The sequence below is a fragment of the Dromiciops gliroides genome, chromosome 2 (genome assembly GCF_019393635.1).
Source record: "Dromiciops gliroides isolate mDroGli1 chromosome 2, mDroGli1.pri, whole genome shotgun sequence".
Lineage (NCBI taxonomy): Eukaryota > Metazoa > Chordata > Mammalia > Microbiotheria > Microbiotheriidae > Dromiciops > Dromiciops gliroides.
Window position 1 is genome coordinate 375,409,881 of NC_057862.1, and position 27,639 is coordinate 375,437,519.

At 42.3% G+C, this 27,639-nt stretch overlaps 1 protein-coding gene across 11 annotated transcripts in view; it reads right to left on the reverse strand.

Moving 5' to 3' along the window:
* WHRN (whirlin) overlaps nucleotides 1-27,639 on the reverse strand; it is a 138,431-nt gene that overhangs the window by 13,670 nt on the left and 97,122 nt on the right. For 5 of the 11 annotated variants that reach the window (XM_043984613.1, XM_043984612.1, XM_043984610.1 and 2 more), the window contains exons 4-5: nucleotides 14,725-14,937; nucleotides 13,161-13,379 (exon numbers count right to left, since the gene is read on the reverse strand). In XM_043984613.1, the coding sequence (XP_043840548.1) occupies nucleotides 13,161-13,379; nucleotides 14,725-14,937 (432 nt within the window). Of the gene's footprint in view, nucleotides 1-10,040; nucleotides 10,074-13,160; nucleotides 13,380-14,724; nucleotides 14,938-27,639 lie in introns of all 11 variants that reach the window. The other 6 variants (XM_043984607.1, XM_043984606.1, XM_043984611.1 and 3 more) reach the window with 2 other exon arrangements.

The window sequence follows — 27,639 nt, forward strand, 5'->3', positions numbered from 1 at the left end:
AATAGACAAAGACAGCAGTTTAATAACCCCATGTATTAGTCAGCAAAGATATTCAAAGAATAGGCTTTTTATCGCTAAAGCTTCCTGATAAGGATCAAGGTCAGAAGAACTGCTCAAATGAGGGAGTTAAGAACAAGCACTTAGAGAGAAAAATAGCAAAAAGATTGAAAACCTAGACCTTGAAGAAGTGAAGTTTCCAATAGGGAAAATTGGGGTGGAGGGGCCGGGGGGGGGGGTACAGGAGGCAGGTCCTCAGGTCATAGTTATTCCACTAGTGTCACCTGGAGGAGAAAGGGAATTCACCTAAACTAGAAGTTAGAGAAAATAAGTGAGAGTTCTGGGAAATCCCTGATCCAAATGGAACAATTCAGCTGAAGGTTCTCATTCCCTCCCTCCCTCCTCTTAACACCTATCACACTGTCTTTACCACTACTGGGTCCTTATCCTGTTCTGCTGTATGTTAGACTGTGAGGGCCTGAAGGACAGGGATCCTATCTTATATCCCCTCAGGACTTAGCACGATTCTTTGCACCTAAGCACTGAATAAACAGGTACTGAATGATGCTGGTGTTGTAGAAGAAAGAGTACTGGGTTTAGATTCAGAAAACCAGGATTCAAATACCAACTCTGCAACTTATTACCAGTGTGACCTTGGGTAAGTTCCAGCTTCTCTCTGGGTTTCAATTTCTTCAACTGGGTTAGATGAGATGATCTATAAAGTACCTTCCAGCTCTAAAACTCTATGTATCTGTAAGTCTTCAGGAAACTAAGAAGTGTACATGATTACCCAGAAATCCTTCTTTTCTCCTCTCCCCACCCCCAACCTCCTTGCTCAGCCCATAAGCAGCTTGAACTAGAAATTATCTTCTTCTGAGTTAAAGATAAAATAAAACTCAATTTTTCAGGGTTGGCAAAAGCAGGACCAGGCCATCCCTGGTGTTTAATATTTTAGGTCAAAAATAGAGATTGTCTGTGACCATAAATTGTAATGACTTTTAAGCACAGGGTTATGACTTTCAAAGGGAAGTATATTAAGATTTTGCTATGTCTGGTCATCACCTCCAACAGGCCCACAAAAGTCTGGTATTTATGCTTATATTGTTCTATCATTTGACTACTTAGCTTTTCACTCTATTAAAAATTAAAGAATAATATAAAGCCACTACTTTGAGTTCTTTGTCCTGTGATGTTCTCTTGCTGGCTCCATACTTTTGTCGTGAATGATCTAAGCTTCAGTTTCTCCATCTGTAAAATTTGGGGTTTGGACCCTAAAATGGAGCACTATATTCCCTTCTAAATCTAACATTTTATATTCTAGAGTAAGGTTTCTTAACCTGTAGGGGAGAAAGAGGGGGGGGAAGGAAGGAAGGAAGGAAGGAAGGAAGGAAGGAAGGAAGGAAGGAAGGAAGGAAGGAAGGAAGGAAGGAAGGAAGGAAGGAAGGAAGGAAGGAAGGAAGGAAGGAAGAAAGAAAGAAAGAAAGAAAGAAAGAAAGAAAGAAAGAAAGAAAGAAAGAAAGAAAGAAAGAAAGAAAGAAAGAAAGAAAGAAAGAAAGAAAGAAAGAAAGAAAGAAAGAGAAAGAAAGAAAGAAAGAAAGAAAAAAGGGAGAGAGAGGAAGGAAGGGAAAGACCAACAAAAAGGGATGGATAAGGAGAGAAAGAAACTATATTTCAATGTAATTGATTTCTTTTGTAATCCTATGTGTTTTATTTGATGCCTCTAAAAATATTATTCTGAGAAAGGGTTCATAGGTTTCATCAGATAGTTAAAGGGGACACACATCCACACAAAAGGAAGATCAAGAGCCTCTGTTGTAAAGTCTTAGAATATTTGTAAATATTTAATCTATATAAAGCACTCAGCACAGTACCTGGTATATTGAGCTGTTTAATAGATAATTGTTCCTTCCTCACTCTTCCAGACCTCTTATACTAATGATAGCTTCCCCCGTTCCTGGTAGGTCTTCGAGCAAAGGCTGGATCACCACCTGTTGCATGTGTGCTGGGATTCTTCTACATATAGAGTGAACTCCATGACCACTGTGGTCCCTTCCAACTCTCACACTGTGACTCTGTGATTCTATGCACTGAGACCTTTCGCAGCTGTAACATTCTAGTTGTGATACTTCTCTGACCCTTCTAGTTTTAACATCCTGACTTGTAGGATTCTGCCTCAGTCTGATATTCTATGATTCCATAGTTTAAAATCTCAAAATCCAAATCCTCCAATGAAACCTCCTGATGCCACCTGAGACAAAAGTGCTACAACTGTTCTCTCTATTCTACAGCTCTGGAAATGGAACTCAGAGGTCAGTCAACTTTCTCAATGTCACAAAGCCTCAGTGAAGACTCAGCAGTGGACCCCAGGTCTCCTGCCTCTTGATGGAAGGAAGACAACCTGCATATTCCTTGTGTGGCATTTATCCAATCCAAGAGCACTGAGTGATTCTTAGAAATGCTGCAGGGTCTGTCAATGAACAAACATGGAAGACAAATGGGGATGCTCTTTGCATTTTGTCATTTTCTGGAGCATCTGGTAAAGGTGCTGAGCTTGGCATTGTTCAAACATCAATTTCGAAAGTTTAGAAGTTAGTATGAAACAATTACAGCTTGCCAGCTGCAGGTTATTTTGTCTTGGGTTTTCCTAATGGCTATTAACTTTTACAAGTTCCCTTCTTTCTCGCTTTGACTTCAAGAATATTGAGGAGTCACAAATCAAGGCTCCACTGGAGACATTAGCTGAACCCTAGGATTAGTTTGTTTTCTTTAAGGCTTCTGTGTGCAGAATCTAATGGGAAAGACAGCATGGTATGGTGGAGAAAGGGCTTTACTTGGATCCAGGAGAACTGCATTCAAGTCTTAGCTGCATTACTTTATTTTTTATTTTTGGTTAGGCAATTGGGGTTAAGTGACTTGCCCAGGGTCACACAGCTAGTAAGTGTCAAGTGTCTGAGGCCAGATTTGAACTCAGGCCCTCCTGAATCCAGGGCCAGTGCCCTAACCACCCAGCCACCCAGGTGCCCCTTGCACCACTTACTTTAAAGCTGTGTGACTTTGGGGAAGTCACTTTCCTAAGCCTCAGTCTCCTCATTTTTAAAATGAAAGACTTGGTCTACCACAGGGGTCTTAACATAGAATCTACAGATCCTAAAGGGGTCTGTGGAAAGATTTCAAGAGATTCATTAATTTGGATGGGAAAACATTACATAGTGAAAATAATTTCACAAACCTTTAGTTTCTTTAGTAATCTTGTGTATTTTATGCATCTAAAAGCTTTTTCTGAAAAGGGGTCCATAGGCTTCACCACCTTGCCAAAAGGGCCCATGATATACAAAAAAGGTTCAGAACTCCTGGTCCAGATGTTCTCAAATGTCCTGCTTAGTTCTGAAATTCTCTGTGATTCTGTGCAGAGTCAACTGGGAAAGAAGGGAGAAGGGGCTTGGATAGAAGATGGAGAAGTGGAAAAATAAGTAAGAAACAGTCTTACCTAATAAAAGGTGTCTTAGACCAAAACACAATATAGGATCATAGAAGTTAGAAGTTGGAAAGCATGTTAGGGATCATCTAGTCTAATCTCTTCATTTTACAGATGAGGAAATTGAGGCTCAGAGAAGTGATGTAACTACCCAAAGTCAGATAATAAATAGCAGATCTGGAATTTGAAATCAAGACCTTTCCCCAAATAGAAGGCCCTCACAGCTCTCATCCTCAAGTCAGCTGTACATAGAGTTGGCCCCATCCAAGTCCTTGCCACAGAGGCAGATGTTACATAAGCCCACTGAGGACAAACATGAAACATTTGTCACCTGAATTGTTTCTTGCTCCAAACTCCATAGCAATGTTAGTCGGAGACTTGCAGTAACTACCTCAGATGCCATTAAGCTGTTGGGTGAATTTATTGTTCCAGGTGCTTCACTGAGGGCTTTTTTGTGCTGAGAAATCTTAAAATGGAATTTAATAGAAGGAACATGAGATTAGAGACCCATCAGCTCAGGATGAACAGTGATTGGGGATTTCAACCAGGACCTGAGAGATCTCAGCAGGATTAGTAATTTGAGGGGAAGAAATGAAAATATTATAAACAAAGGCTTCCCAATTTCCTCTCTTTATGGGTTCTCGCTTTCACTTAGTGGGAACATAAGGAACTAATTTTTACTGAATGCAGAAGATCGTGACAATTGCAAACAGGGGGGAGGGGGGTAAGTTCTGGCAGAAATATGGTCTTTGGTCTGCTGCAAAGAGTACTGGAGAAAAAGAACATCAAAAGAGCTCAGAAAACTGGTCAATGCAGCATCCAATTGTGACAACAGAGGACTGACACTGAAGCATGCTTCTCCCCTCTCATCAAAGAGGTAAGTAGTCCACGAGTGTGTAATGAGGAATATATTGGTAGATAGGGCCAATGCGTCAATATGGTTTTTCTTGATTGGATTTATTTGTTACAAGGAAAGGATGGTTCTATTGAGAAGGAAGGGGCAGTAATTAGCCAATGGAAGTGAGGAGGGAAGAAAGAAAAGAATATTAATAGCAATTTTTAAAGAGTACCAAAAAGGAGGTGATTCCAGGTCAATATTCTAGGGAAGATCTGGACCTTCAGAGGTCATCAGGTAAATTTATTTCTATGCCTCTGGGGGGAGCTACATTTAAACAATTCAACTAAATTCAACAAATATTTATTGTGCTCCTATTATTAGGAAGGCTTTACATTGTGTCTACTGTACCAGAAAGATGAAGAAAAGGATGAGAAAGGAGGAGAAACAGGAAAAGAGGAAGAAGTAGGTGTAAAAGGAGGAGGAGGAGGAAGAAGAAGAAGAAGAAGAAGAAGAAGAAGAAGAAGAAGAAGAAGAAGAAGAAGAAGAAGAAGATGATGATGACAACAAGGAGGAGGAAAATGGTTATAACTTTGACATGGAATTGCTTCTTAGTGTCAACCTTCAGTCCTTCTACATGCAATTTAGCTTGCTCCCATTTCCTCTCCATTCAGTGAATAATTTCATTATCTGTAAAGATGTTTTCCAGTTCTAACATTCCAGGCATATGTTTAACATTATATACATTCTTTTTTTTTTTTTTTTTAGTGAGGCAATTGAGGTTAAGTGACTTGCCCAGGGTCACACAGCTAGTAAGTGTTAAGTGTCTGAGGCCGGATTTGAACTCAGGTACTCCTGACTCCAGGGCTGGTGCTCTATCCACTGCGCCATCTAGCTGCCCCCATATACATTCTAAAGACTTTAAGCTATATTATCTATACTATCATCCTATGTTCTAAGAACCCTTCCATCTCTGACACCCATATCTTCCTCTTCCCATTCTAATATCCCAGATTCATAAAACAAAACACTGAATCATTTTTCTCTAAAGAGTCTATAACTAAGCACCTGCATCTGTCTTATTATTATTTTTATTTTTAGGCCTGGCAATGAGGGTTATGTGACTTGCCCAAGGTCACACAGCTAGTAAGTGTCAAGTGTCTGATGTCAGATTTGAACTCAGGTCCTCCTGAATCCAGGGCTGGTGCTTTATCCACTGTACCACCTAGCTACCCTGCACCTGCATCAGAATAATTCCAGTCTGGGGAGGCAGCACAGTGGAAAGACTGCTGGATTAGAATTCAGAGGACCTGAGTGAAACCCTATCTGGGCTACTTACTCCCTGTGTCACAGTCAGCAAGTCACTTAACTTTTCTGTTAGCAAAAGAAGTTGAACTAAACCAATGGTTCTTACTCTGGGGTCTGAGAACTGTTTTATTTTTTCAAAAATATTTTGATAACTATTTCTATACAATTGGTTTCCTTTGTAATCCTATGTTTTTATTTTATGCATTTAAAAAGGTTACTCTAAGAAGGGATCCATAAGTTTCACCAACCTGCTGAAGGGGTTTAAGAATCCTCAGATGAGATAATCTCTACAAGTCTTTTTCAGCTCTACAGCTATGATTCTTGAGTTTTTCCTCCTAGGATTCTTTCCCAAGGTTTTCAAATTCTTGCTATTCTTCCATGGGTCATCTCCATATTTAAAGAGAACCAACTAAGCAAATATTTTCTTGCTTTATGATCCATATCCAATTAGGCAAAAGACAGTGCCTACCCTCAAGAAGCTTACAATTTAATGAAAGAGACAATATTCTTTTTTTTTTAAGTGAGACAATTGGAGTTAAGTGACTTGCCCAAGGTCACACAGCTAGTAAGTGTGTGTTAAGTGTCTGAAGCCAGATTTGAACTCAGGTACTCCTGACTTCACTATCCACTGCGCCACCTAGCTGCCCCAAGAGACAATATTCTAACAACTATGTACAAACAAGCTGTATAAATATAAACTGGGGGGCAGTCTACTGCCCTAAAAATAATAGACCCAACAATTTTAAATTTGGAAAGGACCTTAGAGGCCACAGAGACATAAGACAGGCTTCATTCTATGAAACTGTAAAATTGGCACTTTTCATAATAAATATTCACTATATAATGAAAAGTTGAGAGTTATGTTCTCCCCATGGTATCCCCACCTTTAATCAATACAGCTTTTAATTTTGCTATCTTGGCAGCTATTTTTTAGGGGAAGGAAATAATGTTATTTGGAATCAGGTGAAAATTCTCAGGGTTGACTTGGAATTAAGCAAATGAAAAATAAATGGGATTTCACGATTAGAACTACATTTGATCTTCCTTGGTCCTTAGCTTGTTTATGGAAAACAGTTGCAATAGGAGAAGGCATTTAACCTGGGAAAGATAGCCATTCTGCCTGATAAAGGAAATTATTCTAAATGGTAATTAGTCCCCCCAAAGTGCAGTGACGAAGTTCAGGAGCATGGTTACCTAGCTGTTTCCATCTCACCCTGTATACATGCCAAAAGGAAAAAAGGGGGGAGCTTTGCTGCAATACACAAGGTTTATTCTGAATGGGTATGTGGATCTGGAGGGGAGGTAGGTCAAGGGATGGGAAGGAGTGGATGCATTAGCCTCAGAAAATTAGAAATCTATCCTTAAATTTAAAGAGAGATACTGGTAGGACTAAAGGTCATACTGACGTTTGCATGGAAGAAGAAAAGGGAAAAAAACCCCAAGACTTTTTAAGGACCAATTCATTAGGGAGGGAGCTCCCCATCGTTGGAAGAATTCAAGTATAAGCTAGATGACTACTGGTTGGAAGGGCTATAAAAAGTAATTAAAATTTGGGTAAGGATTGGACCTGCTGTCCTCTAATGTATCTTCTGACACTGGGATTCTAAAAATCTAAGAGTGTGACTCTCAAAGTCAGTTATCAGGGCCCTTTTAGTGGTGAGGTTGTGGTGTGTTGGTTGGGTGAGGCCTGCCTCTGCTCCAACACTCCTGTCCTCATAGAATACCTAAAGAGGGTTCCTGAAGGTAACTCCAGTGCTATGCTGCATTCTCTACTGTGCGTGGGCTCCTTGGTGGTTACCCCCTCAGCAGCCCTCCCTACATTATAATGTACCCTCTTTGGCACTGAACAATAGGTAATGCTATAGAGAACCAGAGTTCTTAGCCTGCTACAATAGCTGCCCTTGCAGCCCTGGGAGAGCTTGGGTGTGGGCTGGGTGTCAGGGACTGACTGCTGCAGGCATGGAAAGGAGAGGAATGTAGGAGGCCACAGAAAACTTTTATGGGTAGTAGATTCACAAGTTTATAGTTTAGGAGCCAAAAGGGGCATTTGAGATTTGGAGGCCCAGAGAGCTTGACTGAATTTTCCATGGTAGTTAATGTCAGAGGCAAGATTAAAAAACTCAAGGCCTCTGACTTCAAATCTAATGTTCTCTCCACTGTACCACCATCTTCCTGTCCATTGCCAAACCATTCTAGCCTTCATCCCCACTGGAAACTTCAACTCTACCCCTGGAACTCCCCTGGGTGAGCTTTTACATTATCTTGCCTACATTTATAATCTCAGTGCCTAGCACAGGACTTGGTGGGATTTTTGTTGTTGTTGTTGTTGTTGTTGTTCAGTCATTTTAATGGTATCTGACTCTCTGTGACCCCATTTAGGGTTTTCTTGATAAAGATATGAAGTGGTTTGCCCATTTCCTTTTCCAGATCATTTTACAGATGAGGAAACTGAGGTAAACAGGGTTAAGTGACTTGCCCAGGGTCACACAGCTAGTAAATGTCTGAGGCTGGATTTAAACTCAGGTCTTTCTCACTCCAGACCTAGTACTATCCACTTCACCATCTAACTTCCCAGTATGGCACAGTAATGTGGTACATAACAACTTAATAAATGCTCTCTATCATCTCTCTCTCTATCTCTCTCTTCCTCCCTCCCTTCCTCCATCCATCCATCTATCACCTATTTGTCTATCTACTTGGAGACCCAAGTGTTAATCTATCATAACTGGTTAATATCATTGTATTTCTTTCTGTTGGATTTGACTACTGAGATCCTTGATGTGTACTTGAATTACATTAGGAAAGGGCAAGTGAGAGAGATAAGAGATTAATACAGATGGACAACATTCATTTCTGCTTACCCTGAGGCCCACAGTCACTAATGTGTTTAGATAAGTACTCATCCCTAGCCCTGGAGGACAATAATTCTCAATAACTGTCACCTGAACTGACATGGAAGAAAGTTAAGAGGTCTTGGTAAAAATTCTTTTGCCCTTTAACTTCTCTGAACACTTGACACCCAAAGATTGAGGGCTAGTAGGTAAGCAAGGAGAAGAGAAGGTTATAAGAATGCTAAGACATCGATCCTCCTAAATGACACAGGGCTTCTATTATGAAATAGGCAAAATCCATCAGATCTGGTCAGCTCATAAAGGAATGGACCAATGGTTAGAAATAGACAGCCACTAGTAATCAAAATAATAGCTAATATTTATAAAGCTCTTAGAGAATCAAATAACTTTGCATAAATTATTTCATTTGATGCTCATAGCAACCTTGGTAGATAGGTTTTGTTTGTTGTTTAGTCATTTTCAATCATGTCCAACTCCTTCTCCAGAGCATTATACAGATGAGAAAACTGAGGCAGCAAACCCAGCTAGTAAGTATCTGAGGCCAGATTTGAACTTGGGAAGATGAATCTTCCTGACTCCAGAACTAGCACTCTATCTACAGTGTCACCTAGCTATCCTGCTAGATAGGTACCATAGGTATTATTTTGCCCTTTTTACAGATGAGAAAACTGAGACTCAAACAGGTTAAGTTTCTTTCCCATGCCCCCACAACTACCAAAGGTTGGAGATAAGGTTTGAACTCTGGTCTTTCTGGCCTCCAACTCTTTCCACTACTCCATATTGTACACCACCATGTTGTGGTAGTAACAAAAGAATCCCATAAGTAGCATGAGGCAGCTTCTACCACACATACGAATAAGCAAAGAAGTTAAAAGTGGAAGGAACTTTAGAGAATACCGTGTCAGAACTGGAAGGGGCCTTAGGACATCTAATGACAGATGTATGAGGGAGCTCAGGGCACAGAAAATCAGACTAGAAGAAGCATTACAGTATAGAATGTCAGAGGTATTCTAAGGGATCTTAGGACACAGAGCTGGAAGGGACATTAGAACACAGAATGTCAAAAGTATAAGGGCCCTTAGGGGAATAGAATGTCGGAGCTGGAAGGGACGTTAAAATATAAATGTTAGAACTGAGCCACCGAAGAAGTGCTTTGGCCAAGGTCATGGAGCAGGAGCCAAAAGATCTGTGCCGTGCTCCCAGTCCTGCCACTATTGAAGGTTCTTTCCACCATGACACACTGACAGGACAGCTGTCATGTGGTATGATGTGACAAGGAGGAAGAGGAGGACTGAAGCCATGGGAAAAGCCTAATGAGCTGGCAAGCACAGCAGACAATGAGCCAGTGAGATCCAAGAACAAGCAGATGGGCACATAAAAAAGACGGAGGGGCAAACAGGAGGAGATGTTGGAGAACATGTCCTTCCTATTCAGCCCCCTATAGGGCCAGACCTTAGAGACAGACCTGCTCTGGCAGCCACCCACTCTCTGTCCTTCACCCTACCATCCAACCCATCTTTTTTTTTTACTATGGAAACCACAGCAGGAAAGCTCCCCAGTGAAAGGACCATACCTCCATTAGGTCTATTAACCACAAGAGCCGCTCCTGGGAAAGATAATTCAGGCAAACACAAAAAGGGGGGGGAAACAAAATAAAACAATGCATTAGGGACTGGAACAGATGCAGCAAACCACTACCACTCCACACACAAAAAGGCAATAAAAATAAACATCAGACCCCAGTAAAAGAATTCCCCGGTCCTTCTTGCCACAAACCCACTAAGTAACATATTCTCTTGCATGAAGCTGTTAAAGTAAAAATCGCAGAAGCAGCACAGGGCAGACATTTTAGGGGCCCTGGAGCTAAGCGAGGATTAATACCAAAACTTACAGAGTGGTTGTGAAACCAACCTACTAAAAATAGGAAATTAGGGACCATCTCAGCCCATGGTCTGTGCCCCAAGGGAGAAGCAAAGACTTTCAGCCCTTCCTAGAAGCCTCGATATGAAATGTAGGCAAGGCCTTGGATGCAAATGCCACCCTCAGGCTTCCATAGTCCGATGGCATCCAGGGATTGAGTCTGATTGAGTGCTCCCATCTGGGGAATGTCTCAGGAATGATGACAGAAGAAGGAAAAGGGGCCAAATCATTAGATTCAGCCTGCATAGCCTGCTGAGCTTCAGGCTCTTAGCAAATTTCACCGTTGGGCATTCAGGGAAGGTTTTCTAACAATAGTGCACACACTAGGCCACTAGCAAATGTTTGCTGCTTGTCTGGAAGGACGCATGAGCATATGTATGTGTATTATATATTATATATGTATGTATACATGCATGCATATGTTATATGTGTGTATATATATGCATGCATACCAATCTACTCACGTGCATCGAAGTGTGTGTATTGTTTTACTACAAAAAAGTATTAGAAGCATTTGAGGAATGATCCAGGGTGTGCCCTTCCCTGGCAAGCTGTCTCTTAACCAGGCACAAAGCATTTCACACTTCCCTGCAATAGAGAAGTTTTCCAGGTTTCCATGTCCAAGGTTCTTGGTCCCTCTTGAAGGCAGTCACTGAGGTGCAGAAGATCACCCACGTTGCCTGTAGGGCTTTTAGGGCTCTTTCTGGACATGGAAGGGCAGGGGTGAGCATAGAGCTAAACCCTCTTCTGTCCCAGTCCAGGTACTACCCAACAGGCGGGAGGTATTTGCTCATGAAAGTGACAAGAAGTGCAAGGACATCTCACAGGTCATCAGAGACTGGACTGAATATGATGAAGCCTGGCTATTTAGGGAAGAAAAATCCAGACATAGAAACCATATGCAAAAAAGCCAGAGGGCCCTTTTGAAGCTCCCAGAGGTCCTCAGCACTGAAGGGGAGGTAACACCAGCTACCGCAAAGCAAAATCCAAAATCTTCCAGCTGACTGGGATTTTTAAGACATACCAGATTTCGACCTTTGGGGACATGTGAAGTGATATTGGCAGAAGGTGGGGCCTGAGCCAGGGGCTCAGAGAATTAGAGGATTGGGGAGCTGAAAGCGAGCTGCCCAGAGCAATACAGCAAGCTGGTAACCGAGTCAGGACTAGAACCCAGGGCCACAGTCTCCCAGGCCATTCATTGCTCTTTCCATGCTGCTTCTAAGACTCTTGTTCCCTGGACCTGAAAAAACACTCCCAATCATCTCCTAAAATCTAAATGATTCCTTAATGGGCAGCAGATGATTGAAATTTGTTTCTGTCAGGGTCCCTGTCTTAAGGGGACAGGAATGTGGCAGCTTAAAGCATGTAGTTTTTAACCTAATCCCAGATTATCTTCACGGATTCCAAAGGCAGCACTTTGCATCTGAGCCCTGCACTACGTCCGAGTGACCAGGATTTTCACTTAGGGGTCACCCCCTGGACAAGATATATTATCCTGAGCCCATCTTGTAAGTGCTGCATAAACCAGTAAATGGATGATGAAGGCACTGAAGTGAATTTGCTATTCTGAACACGTGGAGAGCAGCAGGACTCCAGCTTCATCCTGGAGAATTAGGACTCCAGGTGATCAGTTTATATCCTGAAGCATGAAATGATGATGTTGTTATAATCAGGGCTTTGATGCTACTTCCTGCATCTGTCCAGGAAAATCATTTGGACTTGGAATTCTTGTGGGAAATAAAGCTGTCAGTGGACTTTGTTCCCACCCCTGCCCCAGTTTAAGGAAGGGGGTGGGGAGGCACTCTGCAAAGGGAAAGGAGGCAGACTGCTGCGGAAGGAAGGCAGTCTGTGGCCTCTTAAGGTCTGCTGATAGTCAAGAGGTCATGTATAGATCATACTTAGGCTATTCAGAGGCAATGAGGCATAGAAGATAGAGTTGGCCAGGAAGACCTGGGTTCTTGTCACACCTCTGACATGCTAGCTGTGTGACCCTAGGCAAGTCACTGGTCCTCTCATTGTTATTAGCAACTCTTTAAGACAATAATTTGCAGAGAAGCTGCTGACCTGTATAAGTAGAGGAAGTTCCTCATCAGGAGTTCCCTCCATGAATGGAATCACAGGTCATTAACCCTATCTTGAATATTCACAGACATGGAGAAACATGGGAGACAATGTCATGAAAATCCCTAGATAATATAAAAATCTCATTTCTGTCAACAGCTCCAACCTCCTCCCTAAGTATATCGGAAGAGCAAGGACCCAGACAAACAGAGAAGTAAGAATTCTTCTCCATTTCCTTTTCCCTCTGTTTTATTGGTGCAGGTATAGTGACTGGACCAACAAGAAGGAGAAACTGAGTCAGGAGACCCAGGCAAGCTGGATAATCAGCCACTGAATAATCACCAAGTACTGACCCTATGGAAAATATAGATGCTTACAGACTGATGTGTCACACCTGGTGATGGAGAGTCCAAAGGAGAAGGGTTCCTGCTTCTCCCTTTACCCTCCTTCCTCCATCATACCACTTAGCTTTGACGAAATCTCTTGAATCCTCTGGGATCATGAGGCACTCATTACTTGTGAGATCACAGGGCTGCGAATGATCAGTTGCAAAAAGACCTTGGCTGGGGCCTGGTTCTGGTTTGGGAGGGGAGGGAGGAAGGGAGCTCCCACTGAATGCATACAGTCTGATTCCAGAGAGAGAATCAAGGGCTGGAAGAAGAACCCCCACCCCGCCCCCAAGCAGACATGGGCCGAGGGTGGGGGCACTCACTCGAGCAGAGCTGACCGTGGTAGAAGTGACGTGGCTGCCCGAGGAGGAGCCAGTGTCACTGTAAGACACCACAGAGTAAGTGTCCGTGCCAGTGCCAGTGCCAGTGCAGGATGGCTGCCGGGCCTTCATGGACTCAATCTCCCGTTTCAGCACCATGTTGTCAAAGCGATCGAGGTCATGGGGGGAGATCAGCCCCCTCACCTCAGATAGGAGGGAAAACTGAGGAACAAAAGAACATATTCAGCTGAGAGCTCTGGGAAAAGGTTTATTTCCCCTTCTATAATCCTAAATTAAATGATCCCTAAGGCCCCCTTCAATTATAACTCCTCTCCACAAATGAACTTGTAACACTTCTCAACAACTTTGGTCAAATAACTTGCTCAGGGTTATAGGTTTATCGATGTAAAAGGTCACGAAGGCCATCTAGTCCAACGTCTTCGTCTTACAGATGGGGAAACTGAGGCTCAGGGAAGAAAAATAACATGCCAAGGGTTATACCAGTTGTAGTATGTATCAGTAGAAGGATTTCAATTCAGGTCCTCTGGCTCCAGACCCAATGAACTTTCCAATGGAAAGAGTTCTTCTTCTTCTTCCCCCCCCCCCCCAGGGCAATGAGGGTTAAGTGACTTGCCCAGGGTCACACAGCTAGTAATCTAAAGTCAGAAGACCTGGCTCCAAATCAAAGCATGTCTATCTGGGAGACCTTTGGCAAATCACTTCACCCAAGGCCTAGCTAGGCCTTGGTTTCTTCAACAGTAAAATGAAGGGATTGGACCGGATGAACTCCAAGAACCTATTCACTTCTACTGCCTTTGACTCTGTGATCATTTAGACCCATGTCCATCTATCTTATTGTATATGGGCAATGGGAACTACCAAGTTCCACCTCAGCCCTAGCTCTAACGTTTTGGTTTTGGTTTTGGTTTTTTTTGTTTTTTAGTGAGGCAATTGGGGTTAAGTGACTTGCCCAGGGTCACACAGCTAGTAAGTGTTAAGTGTCTGAGGCCGGATTTGAACTCAGGTCCTACTGAATCCAGGGCCGGTGCTCTATCCACTGCACCACCTAGCTGCCCCTTAGCTCTAACGTTTTATACAAGATTGCAACAATTACTATCTACGTTGCCTTGAGCAAGTTTTATAATTTCTCCAAACCCATTTCTTCATCTGTAAAATGAGGAGTTTGCACTAAATGGCCTCCAAGGTCACTTCTAGATCTAAATGCACAAACCTGTGATAGCCCCAAGCTCTGAGAACCCCAAAGCCAAAATCATGCTCTCCAAAGATCCCTTCCCTGATCCCCCACTCTACTACAAACACCATCCCACAAAATGGGATGTCTGTTTGAACTGACAAGCAAAGGTGTCTCTACCTTAGGCAGGCAGGGGGAGGGGGAAGGCCTCTGAATGTATAACTGGGGCCTTGACAAAGTCTAAAGGAAAGGGAGGGTTCCAACAGATGTTCAAGTCACTCCTCCCCACTCCCTGAATCCCGACTGCCACCTCAAAGTCTCCAGAGCTGGTCTGGACCAGCTCCGGGGGTGACAGGCCTGGCCACAGCACCGTACCTTGGCTTGGGTGTTGAGTAGTTCAAACAGAGCCATGATGAGGGCATCCACATGGATGTTATTTTCCTTGTATTCATCTAGGTAGTAGCCCATGGTTGCTCTCTCCTGCTCATTCAGCAGATGCCGGGCTTGTTCCTCTAAGATGACCCGGGTCTGGTTGACCATGCTGCTCAGGGTGACCTGGGACCTAGCTGGCCCTTTGTAGAATCCCAGCTGAAAGACAAATGGGATCACACAGAGAACAGAATTTACTCTGGGGAGAGAATTCCCATCTCTTTGGCATAAACAAAACACATATATGAGACACGCTTCCATAAGTCACAGGAGGGAACCTCCCTTACAACATACCAGTCAGGGGAAAGAAGTTGGAGTTTGTTCTGGAGTTAGGAGAGCTGGGTTTAAATCCTAGCCCTGCCAAGAATGGGCAATAACTTGCAGTAGAAGGCACAATGGATGTAGAATCAGAAAACCTGGTGTGAATTCTGACTGTTATATTGCCTATATATCAGACCCTGGGCAAATTAGGGAGAAGAAGATGGCAACTGGCATTTGTCACATGGGGTAAGGTACCTAAACAGCCTCAAGGTGAGAGAACTGTCCAAGATATTCATTTCCATTCTCTGTATGTCTCTTTGGGTCTCTGTCTCCATTTGTCTCAGCTCCAGGTCAGCTTGCTTCTAAGAGGTCCCTGATCCAGACTCTCAGGCTCAAGGATGACCTGATGATGGACTAGATTTCAAGGGGCCATCAACAAGAGGAGATAATCACCTAGATTCAGAGTCATGTAGTAGGTGTGGAAATTCATTTCTCAGGTAAGATACCTTAAAAAAACCTCAAGTTTCAAGTAGGGGTTGGGGAAAATGACAAGAGACTCCCCAGTTTAGTTGGATCATGTGCCCCACAGGTAGGGTGACCTGGATTGAAGAATTGGAAAGGGAGAGAGAGAGAGGAAGGAAGGGATAGAGACAAACAGGCAGAGACAGAGACACAGAGATAGGGACAGAGACAGTGAGACAGAGTTAGAGAGAAAGAGAAGAGGAGGGAAGGGGAGAAGAGGAAAGGGAGAGAGAGAAAGAGAAGAAAGAAGGGAGAGAAAAGGAGAAAGGGTGAGAAGAGAGAAGAGGAGAGAGATGGAGAGAGAAATGGGGAGGGGGAGGGGGGAAGGAGAGAGGAGAGAGAAGAGAGAAAAGAGAGGAGAGAGGAAGGGTGAAGGGAGGAAGGAGTCAGGGAGATGGAGAAGGAAAGGGAAGTAGAAAGAGGGAGGCATGGAGGGTGAATGAGAATGAATCATGGATTCTGACTTTAGGATGTCTATAAGGTTCCTGCCAGCTTTGAGATCCTATGATTCTAGGAATTAGACTGGACTAGAAAGGCGTTTGCGATTCTAACATCCTAGGAAAGGTAACACGGCATAGGGGAAAGGGATAGAATTCATCCCGTATTTGGGAAACTTGGGTTCAAATCCTATCTTGGACAACTAGAAACAATGGTACAATAGAAAGCACAGTGGAGATAAAATCAGAGGACCTGGATTTGAATCCTGCCTCATACATCCTACATATTGGACACTGTACAGACCACTTTAATTCTCTGAGTCTGATTTCCCTCATCTGTAGCAGGAGAAGAATGAGGGAAGGGGGAATAAGCATTTATATAACACCTACTAAGTGCCAGGCACTGTGCTAAGTGCTTCTACAGATATTATCTCATTTGATCCTTGTAAGGAACCTTCATAAGAGGACTGGATTATATGACTTCTAAGATCCCTTTCAGCTAAATCATATATATATATATATATATATATATATATATATATATATATATATATACACACACACACACACATATATATATATATATATATATATGAGACTCGGCTACTCTTGGTCTCATTTTCTCATCTGTAAAATGTGAATAATGCTGTCTTCAACCACTATATAAATTAGTTAATTTTCTATAATGCTATTGTCTCTCCTGTACTGAACTCATCTAAACATGCCTGCTTTGCTATATAATCAGCTATTTTCTAGAGCCTCTAAATTCAGTCATTTTTTTTTTGCTTCAATTTAAGGAAAGGGGTGGTATCTACTGAGAACTGATTCCCTGAAAATAGTTTCTACTTTAACCCAAAGATGTAATAGTAGTAGTGGTGGTGGTGGTGGTGGTACTGGTAGTAGTAGCAGTAACTTAAATTTATGTAATACTTTAAGGTTTTGCAAAGCACTTTACATATGTCATTTTACTTAACCCTCACAACAGCCTTGTGAGGGAGGTGTTATTTTTATCTCCATGTCATAGATGAGGAAACTGAGGCTAAGATGTTAAACAATAGCATTTAGATAGCACTTTAAAGTTTGCAAAGAACTTTACAAATATCTCTTTATCCTCATAACAACCCTGGGAGATAGGAACTATTATTATTCCATTTTATAGATGAAGAAATCAAGGCAGACAGAGGTTAAGTGACTCACTGAGGGTCATATTGCTAGTGTGATGAAATAATGAGATTTAGCAGATACTCAAAGACCCACCTGGAGATTAATCTAGACTGATTGAATCAAGTGAGAGTGATTGACTGCTGATTAGCCTACTTCAAGTTAACTGGATTGTAATCACACCTTGAGAACACCTTCAGAACCAATGGATTTGGATGATGCCAACCAATCAGCTTGAAGCAGTGTGTAAGGACAGCCTCCAGACCTATAAAAAGCTTCCACAATCAGTTTGCTGGAGAGAGTTCCTGATTAAATCAGGCTGGTGGAGGAAGACTTGAGGAAGACCCCAACCAGGCTGGAACTCTAGGCTAGATAGGCTTTTTCTTAACTTTCTGAACTCCTTGTGAATATCTGTATGCTTTAATAAATGTTTAATGCCCAAAGACTGGTGCTCAATCTTCTAATTTAAGGCGATCACGCAATATAGATTTTAAACATCACACTAGTAAATGTCTGAGGCTGGATTTGAACCCAGGCCTTCCTGACTCCATGTCAAACACTGCAACACTTCACTGCCTACATATATATTAGATTGTGAACTCCTTGAGGGCAAAGACTATCTTTTGCCTTCTTTTGTATCCCCAGCACTCAGCACAGCACCTGACACATAGTAGGTGCTTAATAAATGTTTCTTGACTGACTGAAATGACTTGCCTAGCTAAGTCTCTGAAGCAGGATTTGAACTCAAGTATTCCTAACTCCAAGTCCAGGTCTCTATGCACTGTACCATTGAATAAGGTTTTGGAACAAGTGTGGAGAAAAGAGCTGCTATTTCTGGAATGTGGGAAATAATCAAGGAGAAGAGAGTTACATGGAGGCAGCCTGGAAGTAGTAGAAAGAGTAAGGGTCAGAAGTTAGGAGACCTGAGTTCTAGTCCCAGCTCTGCCACTAACTTGCTCTGGCTATATTACTTGCCCACTCTGAGTCTTAGCTTCCTCCTCTGCAAAGTGTTTTGTTGTTGTTCTGTCATTTCAGTTGTGTCTGACTCTTCGTGACCCCATTTGGGATTTTCTTGGCAAAGATACTGGAATGGTTTGCTATTTCCTTCTCCAGCTCATTTGGCCAATGAGGAAACTGAGCCAAACTGGGTTAAATGACAGCACTATAGCCACTGCACCTCCTAGCTGCAAAGTAAGGGAGTTTCATTAAGTTTTCTCTAAGGCACCTTCTTACAGTAACATGCAGTAACTGTGTGACATGAAATAATAAAGTAGGAATGTAGGAAGTTGAGATAAGTGAAGCAGAATCTCAGAGTTCTGATGCTGCCTCCTGAGAGGAGTGAGATGGCTTTGGGGGCTCAACCAGACTTGGAGGTTGGTACTCCTGAAATCACCTGGTGGGCTTCTGCTACAGGGTCTAAATATCCCACATTAAGTCACACACTCTCTCCAGACTTCCGACCTGTGCTCTGATAAACTGACATCCCTGAGAAGATCAATCAGGGATGAGCTCCGTACCCCTGCCTTTGTTTACTCAGTCCAATTCAACTCTACATTTATCAAGCTCCCACTCTTTGCGAGGCCCCATGCCGGCACTGAGCAAAGAAGGCTAAAAATGAGACCCTGCTCTTAAAGAATGCACACAGTACTCTAATGGAATGTAACTGATGGGAGACAGCCTGGCACAATGATAGTAGTAGTTATCATTTATATAGCATATTATCTTGTTTGATCCTTCCAGTGACTTTGTGAAATAGGTCCTCGTATTATCCCCATTTTACAGATGTGGAAACCAAGGTTGACAAGGGTAAAGCGATTTGCCTGGGATCAAACTTAATTATGTATTTGAATTCAGGTCTTCCTGACTTCAAAGCCAATGCCCTAACTACTACACCAAGGAGAGCTGGCCTGGGAATCACGAGGACAGGAGATGCTGACCTTCCTCTGACATATGCTAGCTATGTGACCCTGGGCAAGTCATTTACCCTCTTAGTGCCATCAGGGACTGTCTTAGACTCTAAGTGGCAAAGAAGGTGCTAGGCTGCTTTGGAGAAGTTCATTATTGCAAGTTCCCCATACCAATGAAATCATGGGTCTAGTTTAAAAAAACAAAAAAGACTGTCCCTTAAGAAGTGTGACAAGAGGCAGAATGTGAAAAGGACCAAGGAGGAGACTGGACAAAGGGCTATGAGAAATATGAGCTAGATCCCATTCAGTTAGGAAGGTCCTGGAGGGCTTCTTGGAGGAGGTGGAACCTCATCTGGGGCTTGAAGCAAGGGAAGGAATTCACCAAGCAGAGATGGGGAAGTAATGCATTCCAGGTGTTGGGGGACAGGCTGCACAAATGCAAGAGAGTGGCCTGGGGCAGAATGAGCCTGGGGAACAGTCCACGGTGGTCCTGCCTCATTGGCTGGAAGTTTAGTGTTTCCTTCTGTGAAAAATGAGGTGGGGGGACTAGGTGAAGGTCCCTTCTGGCTGAATTCATAGACTCAGAAGATTCATGGGATTTAGAGTGACAAGGTCAATTCCAATTTTGTCTCCAGGCTGGAAAGGTCCCTAGCCTGTGAGAAGCCTTGTATACCGAACTAAGCACATGTGTTTTGTCCCACAGGCCATGGGAAAGGAACTGCTGAAGGTATTTGGAGCATGAAAATGACATCAAATGTGGTCCAGTCAGTCCTGGGATGAGCAGCACTTGGGGATCATAGTGTGAAAGGATCTAAGCACTGTAACTTTGGTTATTATGGATGTGAATCTATAAAATTAACGAGGAAGACTAAGCAAACACTCCCAGCAAGATAGGAAGTTTCCACTTAAATGAATATTGATTTGTTCTTGAATCAATGGAGTTCTTCTTGGCTTGAAGTAGGAGGCTCTGTCCAATCAGCTGCCAAGGCCAAGAGGGCTCCTGCATCTGTCCAGTCCTCTCTACTCCCAGGGCAAGTACCCTTGTTTAGGTTCTCATCACCTCTCACCTGGAATTATATATTAGCCTCCTATCTCAGCTCATTGCCTTCACTTTCTGCCCAGCTTCCAGAATAATCTTCCCAAGGCCCAGCTGTTTCTATGTCACCAATCTGCTCAGAAATCTCCAGTGACTTTCTACTACCTCCAGAATAAAATTCCAACTCCTTGGCCTGGCATTTAAGATCACCACCACCACCAGCAGCAGCAGCAGCAGCACAACAACAAAATTCTCAACAATCTGGCTCCCGAGGCAGCTAGGTGGCTCAGTGGATAGAGCACCGGCCCTGGATTCAGAAAGACCTGAGTTTAAAACCAGTCTCAGACACTTGACACTTACTAGCTGTGTGACCCTGGGCAAGTCACTTAACCCTCATTGCCCTGCAAAAACAAAACAATCTGGCTCCAACCTTCCTCATCTCACACTACTCCCCTTCACACAATCTCTATTCCATACAATCGGGACTTACAGCTAGTTCACCAGCCTCATCCTCCGCTCTCTCTTCTGTACATGAGTATTTCCCCACACATGGAAGGCCCTCTCCACTCATCTCTGCCCGATGCAATCCTCTTTTCTTGAAGGCCCAGCTCAGTTGTCACTTTCTCCATGAAGCCTCCTTGCCTTTCCAGCCTACAAGTGTTCTCTCTCTTCAAAATTTCTTGGGTTTCTTTACCTAATACCTCTTCTCCCCGCTACTGTACTTGAATCACCATGAATTATACTCATCTATATAAATACCAAAAATGTACCCTTTCCTCCTAGTAGATTGCAAGCCCCTTGAAGGAAGGGATTGTTTCATTAAAACAAACAAACAAACAAAAACCTTTTCAGTGGTATTTTCTTCATCCAGAAATTCCCTATGGGTTTGGTCCCTATCTTAATATTCCCAGCCCCTGGAACTGTGCCTCCCACATAGCAAATTTAATAGATTTTGTTAAATTAAATTGAATTGTATTATCCTGCCATTAAGCCAACGATGGCTCTCTAAACATCCAGGGAAGCTACGGTGCCAGATCCAGAGACCTGACAGGAGCTGCACCGCCCCTGCAGCTCTGCTCCACTGGGTGAGCTTTAGCTCCATCCTGGGCCAACACACCCACCTCGGGGCTCAGCCTTGGGGAATGTGAGTCTCCCCAAGGTCAGGGGATGCCCTGAGGATTTTCTGAGCTATCACTTTTCAAAAACAGACAGTTCAGTTCTCACACCTTGGGGATTCAAAGCAAGGGGAAGAAAAGAAAACAACCAATCAGGCCTACAGCTGTTAAGAAAACAAATAGCAGGAAGATATTTTGCCAAAGGGAGAGCTTGAGTTTGTTATCAGCCACAGCCACCTGTGTAACCTCCCAAATCATTTTCCCTTAAAGTAGGGAGAGTGGAGGGCAGAGGGGAGGACGCCTCAGGCTGCAGAGAATTGAAAGCAAGCTAACAAAACTAACAAGAGTCCAATCCCTATGGCAAAGGCTCCTACTGGGCTCTTAGCTATGCCACCAGCGCAAACTACCCCTGGCTAATCACTGCTATAAGACAGTCATAGGAGGTCTCCATCTCTGTCCAGGAAACTGCTCACTGACTGCCCATTGGTCCATTTTTAATCCCAGAAAGGCTTCCCCCTAATATGAAATAGCTTCAGAATCACAAAATTGTGACCAGGATTCATAAATTTTCCCCTAGAGCTGAAAGCAACAGAAGAAATCATTCAGCCTGTCCCTCTTCTTTTTACAATGAAGCTGAAACTTGGAGACCTGATCCCCACTGGTAGAGTGCCCTTCCTTCCTTTCATCCCTGAAATTAATTAGTGTTTATTTCGTACATATTTTGGTATTAACTTGTCTCTAAGTTTCCACTCAGTAGAAAGTAAGCTCCTTGAGGGCAGGATCTGCTTCATTTTTGTCTTTGTATCTCTAGCACCTGGCACATAGTAGGTACATAACAAATGTTCATTGAATGAATGAATGAATGTGAATTGTCCAAAGTCATAAAAGTAGTTAGGGTCAGAACTGATATAACAATAACTTAGATTTACGCAAAGCGCCTTCCTTAATACCTTCTGTGAGGTATTAATATCTCCATTTTATAGATAAGGAAACTGAAACCCAGAGATGTTAAGTCACTTATTTATAACCAAACAGCAACTGAATGTCAAAAACCCAGATACAAACCCAGGTCTTCTGACCCCTTTCCACTGAATTACACTGCCCTGATCTTCTGGATCACCTTTCCATACTATATTAACAACAACAGCAATGATGACAACAACAACCAGCATTTATTCTATATATCCCCAGTTCTACAATAATTCAACATTTATTAAGCACTTACTGTGTATAAAACCCTTGTTTGAGGAATGGGGTTGGGGATGGTGTTGAGATAGAAAAAAAAAACTTGCCAGTTCTTGGCCCCAAGGAGCTTAGAGTATAATCAAAAGGGCATGACATTGACACAAATAAGTATGACATTATAGATTGTGATAGGAATAAAGAGAGCTAGACAAAGAGTTATGATGGAGAAAACATTTCAGCTAAAAAAAATGAGAAAAGGCTTCATGGAAGAGGTGATATCTGAGCTGGATCTTGAGGGAAGAGAAGGAAGAAGAAGAAGGAGGAAGAGGAGGAGAAGAAGAGGAAGAAGAAGAAGAAGAAGAAGAGGAGGAAGAAGAGGAAGAAGAAGAAGAAGAAGACGAGGAAGACGAAGAAGAAGTAGGAGAAGAAGAAGAAGAAGAAGAAGAAGAAGAAGAAGAAGAAGAAGAAGAAGAAGAAGAAAAGAAGAAGGTGGTGGTGGTAGTAGTGGTGGTGGTGACGACAACGATGATGATAATGATGTTAATGGTCATGATGAACAGGCAGAGATGAGGGAGGAGTGCATTCCAGGTATGGGGTATAACCTGTACGTGGGAATGGAGACAAAAGAAGGCAAGGCAAGATTCGGGAACAGGTAGTAGTCTAGTTTGACTTGGACACTGTGTATAAAGGTGAATTCTATGACATAAAGATGGAAGAGTAGACTGAAGTCAAACTGTTGAGGAACTTCAAAGCTGGGCTAATGGATATGTATTTTCTCATAAAGGTAATAGGGAGCCCTAAATATCTTTGAGCAGGGGAGTGTAATGGTCAGACCTGTGCTTTAGAAAGGTGTTTCTGGCAGCTGTGTGAAGGATGATTGAGAGGAGAGAGAATAGGCAGAGGCAAGTGAGGTCTCAAAAATGCAAACTCATTTTCAGCTAGGTCAAACACAGTCATATTAAGCCAAACATAATTAGGAAGATGAGTCTGCTACTGTTATAAAATTATATAGTCTTTATCACAGAGCCAAACAGAAATGGGTTTTAGATTATCTCTAGTTGGGAATAGTCCTAATTTTTTGATTATCCCTACAACTAACCACTCCTCTGAAGCATAAAATAATTGAGAGCTGACTAACAGGAACTGGGGACAGAGGGGAGATGGACTCAAAATGCAAAATGAGATACAGAGTTTTGGATTGCTTACCATGCATATGTGTTGCTGTGGTTTTGATTTTCTTTTTTTTCCTTCTCAATGTGTGTAGGATGGCAGGAGGATTAAATAAACACTTGTTAATTTTTAAAAATCAATTTAAAAGATAAAAAAAGGAATGGGCTGGCCTAAATGCTTAGTAAACCAAAGTTCTTTGGGGGATGAAGTTCAGAGTACCGGCATCTAAATGTTACAAGATTGAGAAAAACGTTTTCTTTCTAGTACTGAGATAACTCCACTGATATTAACTAGAGCCAAGCCAGCACCCTCACAGGGATGGGAGGCAGGGACAAAGCATAAGGGTAAGGTTAATACATGGCATTTCTAGCCCAGACCGTATAATTCTGATATGACCTGGGCATCTGGGATTTGCTTAATCTTTTTGAGGCTGGGTGGTTGACCTTGGAACTCAGGCCACTTCTCAGGCCATGAAGAACACCTTCCACAAACTCTGGGTAAGATTATTGGCACATACCCAGGGCCTAGGTATTAACTTGGCAGAGAAAAGCAATAAAAGAAATAGAGCAAGAAAGGACTGAAATAAGATGAGGGAGAGGGAAGGAGAAGCTGGAGGGAAGGCGGAGACACAGACTGGTAGTGTTTTTAAGGAATCTATCTATAGCACCTCAGTTTATTACCCATTTTAATGGATTTGGAACATCATCTGCCTCTGCACAGACCCTAGCACTTCTTTAGGACTTTGATCCAGATAATCAAACTGTCTCTATTACAGACAAAATTAAAGAAAAGTTCCCTAAACCTGTGTCAGCTCGCCCTGCCCACTCTGACATGGCTTCCATCTGTCCACATATTGGTTTTGACAGACCACACTAGGTGCTATACAATCTGGCTAATGTCACTACCTGCCTATAAGCTTCTATTTTTTTCTTTTTAAAAATGATTTATTTATTTTAATGTCATTTAAAAAAAATTTGAGTTCCAAATTCCCTCCCTCCAACTTTTCCCCCACCCTGAGAAAGGCAAGTATTATGAAATCAATATACAAATGAAATCATGAGAAATATATTTTATATTAGCTATTTGGAAAAAAAGAAAATAAATATATGCTTCAATCTGTACTCAGAGTACAATAGTTTTCTATCTAGAGGTAGATAGCATTTTTTCATCGTGAGGCATTGGAATTGTCTTGGATCACTGTATTGATCAGAGTAGCCAAGTCTTTCACACTTGATTATCTTTACAAAATTGCACCTACCCTGTACCAATGTTCTCCTGGTTCTGCTTACTTCCTTCTTGTTTTCAGTCCTTTCAGTCATGTCTGACTCTTTGTGATGCCATTTGGGGTTTTTGCTTAGCTCTGCATCAATTTATATGTCTCCCCGGGGATTTCTGAACCCATCCCCCTCATCATTCTGTTATAGCACAATGGCATTCCATCACATTCATATACTACAATTGTTTAGTCCTTCCCCAATGATAGGCATCCCTTGGTCTCCCAATTCTTTGCACCACAAAAAAAAGCTGCTATTAATATTTTTGTGCCTATAGTCCTTTTCCTCCTACAAGCAGCTAGATGGCAATTCAAAAGTCAACAATGGGGGCAGCTAGGTGGCGCAGTGGATAGAGCACCAGCCCTGAGTCAGGAATACCTGAGTTCGGATCCGGCCTCAGACACTTAACACTTACTAGCTGTGTGACCCTGGGCAAGTCACTTAACCCCAATTGCCCTCACTAAAAAAAAAAGTCAACAATGCCCAAATGCATCTTCCAAACCTAAACTGAATGGGACTTTTGGTGTATGTTATTTACTTCTCTAAACCTCAGCTTCTTTTTCTATAAAATAGGTTTTATAATACCTGCCCTGATTATCTCAGGGGCCTGCCATGAGGATCAAATGAGATAATTTATGTAAAATGCTCTATAACTGTTAAGCACTACTTAAGTGTTAGCCATGATTATACTTTCCTACTCTCTAAAATGGGGCTAATAATACTGATGCTGCTTATCTTACAGAGTTGTCATGAGGAAACTACTTTGTAAATCAAAGGTGCTATGGAAATGTGAGTTATTATTATCACAAAAGTGAACAAAGAAATGAAAACTTCTTTACTTCCTTCGACACTTCATGGGTTGATGATTTCACTGAGTGTGGGCACCTCCTCCCCCAATGCAGGTCACAATAATTCCCCCATGAATTAGTACATAGACTTTGTGAGTGACTATAGCCAAAAAAAATCATCATCTGATGGTAATGAGATTCTCAAAACTTAGGCAGTTCCACCCTGGGAAGGTATCTCACACTTAGAACAGAACTCAGTTTAACCTCTACCTGAGCAGAAATTTCTTCTGCAATATGCCTAAAGGATATTCAGTCATCCCTTCAGAGAATGAGGGTCAGCTACCTCCTGAGGCAGCCCACCCTACTTCTGGACAGCTCTAATTAGAAGGAAGTTTTTCAGCACATCCAGCCAAAATCTACCTTCATAATTTCTACCCACAGCATTTACTAAGTTTCTAAAATAGGCAGAACACTCTGTCAGGCACTGCAGGAAATCCAAAATTTAGATAAGGCCCATTCCCTGCCCTCATGAAGCTTGAAATTTAGTTGGAGGAATATATTCATACACAGATACAAAACAATGGATGCAGAGCACATTAGCGAGGTCTAAAGGAAAAAAAAAAAGAGAACTACAAAGGGAGGTTTCCTATGCACTCAAAGCCTCTTCAGAATTTGGCAGGATCTAACAGAAACTAGGCTCCATTGGCTTGGGACCTGAGAAGCTAGGTCACCTCCAGCCAGGATGAGGCATCAGGACTTCAACAGAGGAAAAAAAAACCCTCCATAATAAGATGAAGTAGGGTCACATTATGTCATATATGGAACAAGGGTTCCAGAATCTCAAGTCAAAGCTCATTTTCATCCTCCTTCAAAAATACTCATAATAACCCTCCGCCTCCAAATATTCCGCAGCACAGTTTTCCCCAGAGATTAACCTGAGAAACGTATTCCTGTGGCTCTCAAAGCTGCCCTGAAGATCCAGACTCATAGGGGGCACTTTCAAGCGTACCCATTCAATCCACAGGAAGGGAAGCTTTGGATGGGAAGGTGAAGTTGTAAGAGCAGCCTGATAAATCCAAATAAATGTCTTAAGACAGGAAGAGTCAGAGAACTAGTCTGATTGGATCTCTATATGTTGTTGCCTGGGGGTGCACCAAAAAAGTTATGAAAAGGAAATGATTAACCCAATTAAGAGCTGATCCGACTAATCAACTTCTGTTGCCTTTGGGTCAGGATTAACACTAGCCAAAGAAAGGACCCTTTTTCCTTTTTTTTTTCTTCTTTTTTATTCAAATCCTCAGAATATTAAGAACTTCTTACCTTTGCCGTACCTCTCCTGTAAGATCCCCAGGTATCCTGCAAACAAAGATAACGATTACTCAGCATACTCTAAACAGAAGTGTCCTGGCTAAAGGACAAATTGACTTCTCTGTGGTGAGGACACAGAAAAGGTTTCTACTTAGAGGGAAAGTAAAATTTCCATGGTTTCCAGGAAAATAAGCTCTTGAGATACTGGTTCCGAATAAAATCGGGGCTCTTAGTCTTAAGGGCTCCTGAATTGTAGGCTACTAGGGACACAATTAAGAATTAGTAAGCATATAGTCAGGGTCTGCTATAAACTGGGCACTGCACAAGGCACTGGAGAATCAAAGATAAAAATGAACCATCCCTGCCATCAAGGAGATTACATTCAGGGCAGCTAGGTGGCACAGTGGATTAAAAAACCGGCCCTGGATTCAAGAGGACCTTAGTTCAAATTCAGCCTCAGACACTTATTAGTTGTGTGACCCTGGGCAAGTCACTTAATCTCTCATTGCCCCCGTGCATTAAAAAAAAAGAGAGAGAGAGAGATTACATTCTATTGGCTAAGAATTAGATTCTGGTGAAGTTTTAGAAATAGTAATAAGGGCTCTTATGATTTAAATCCAAGCCAGAGAATGATGATTGATAATAATAAGAGCTGACAACGATAGAGCATTTTGAGATTTACAAAGTGTTTTAAAGA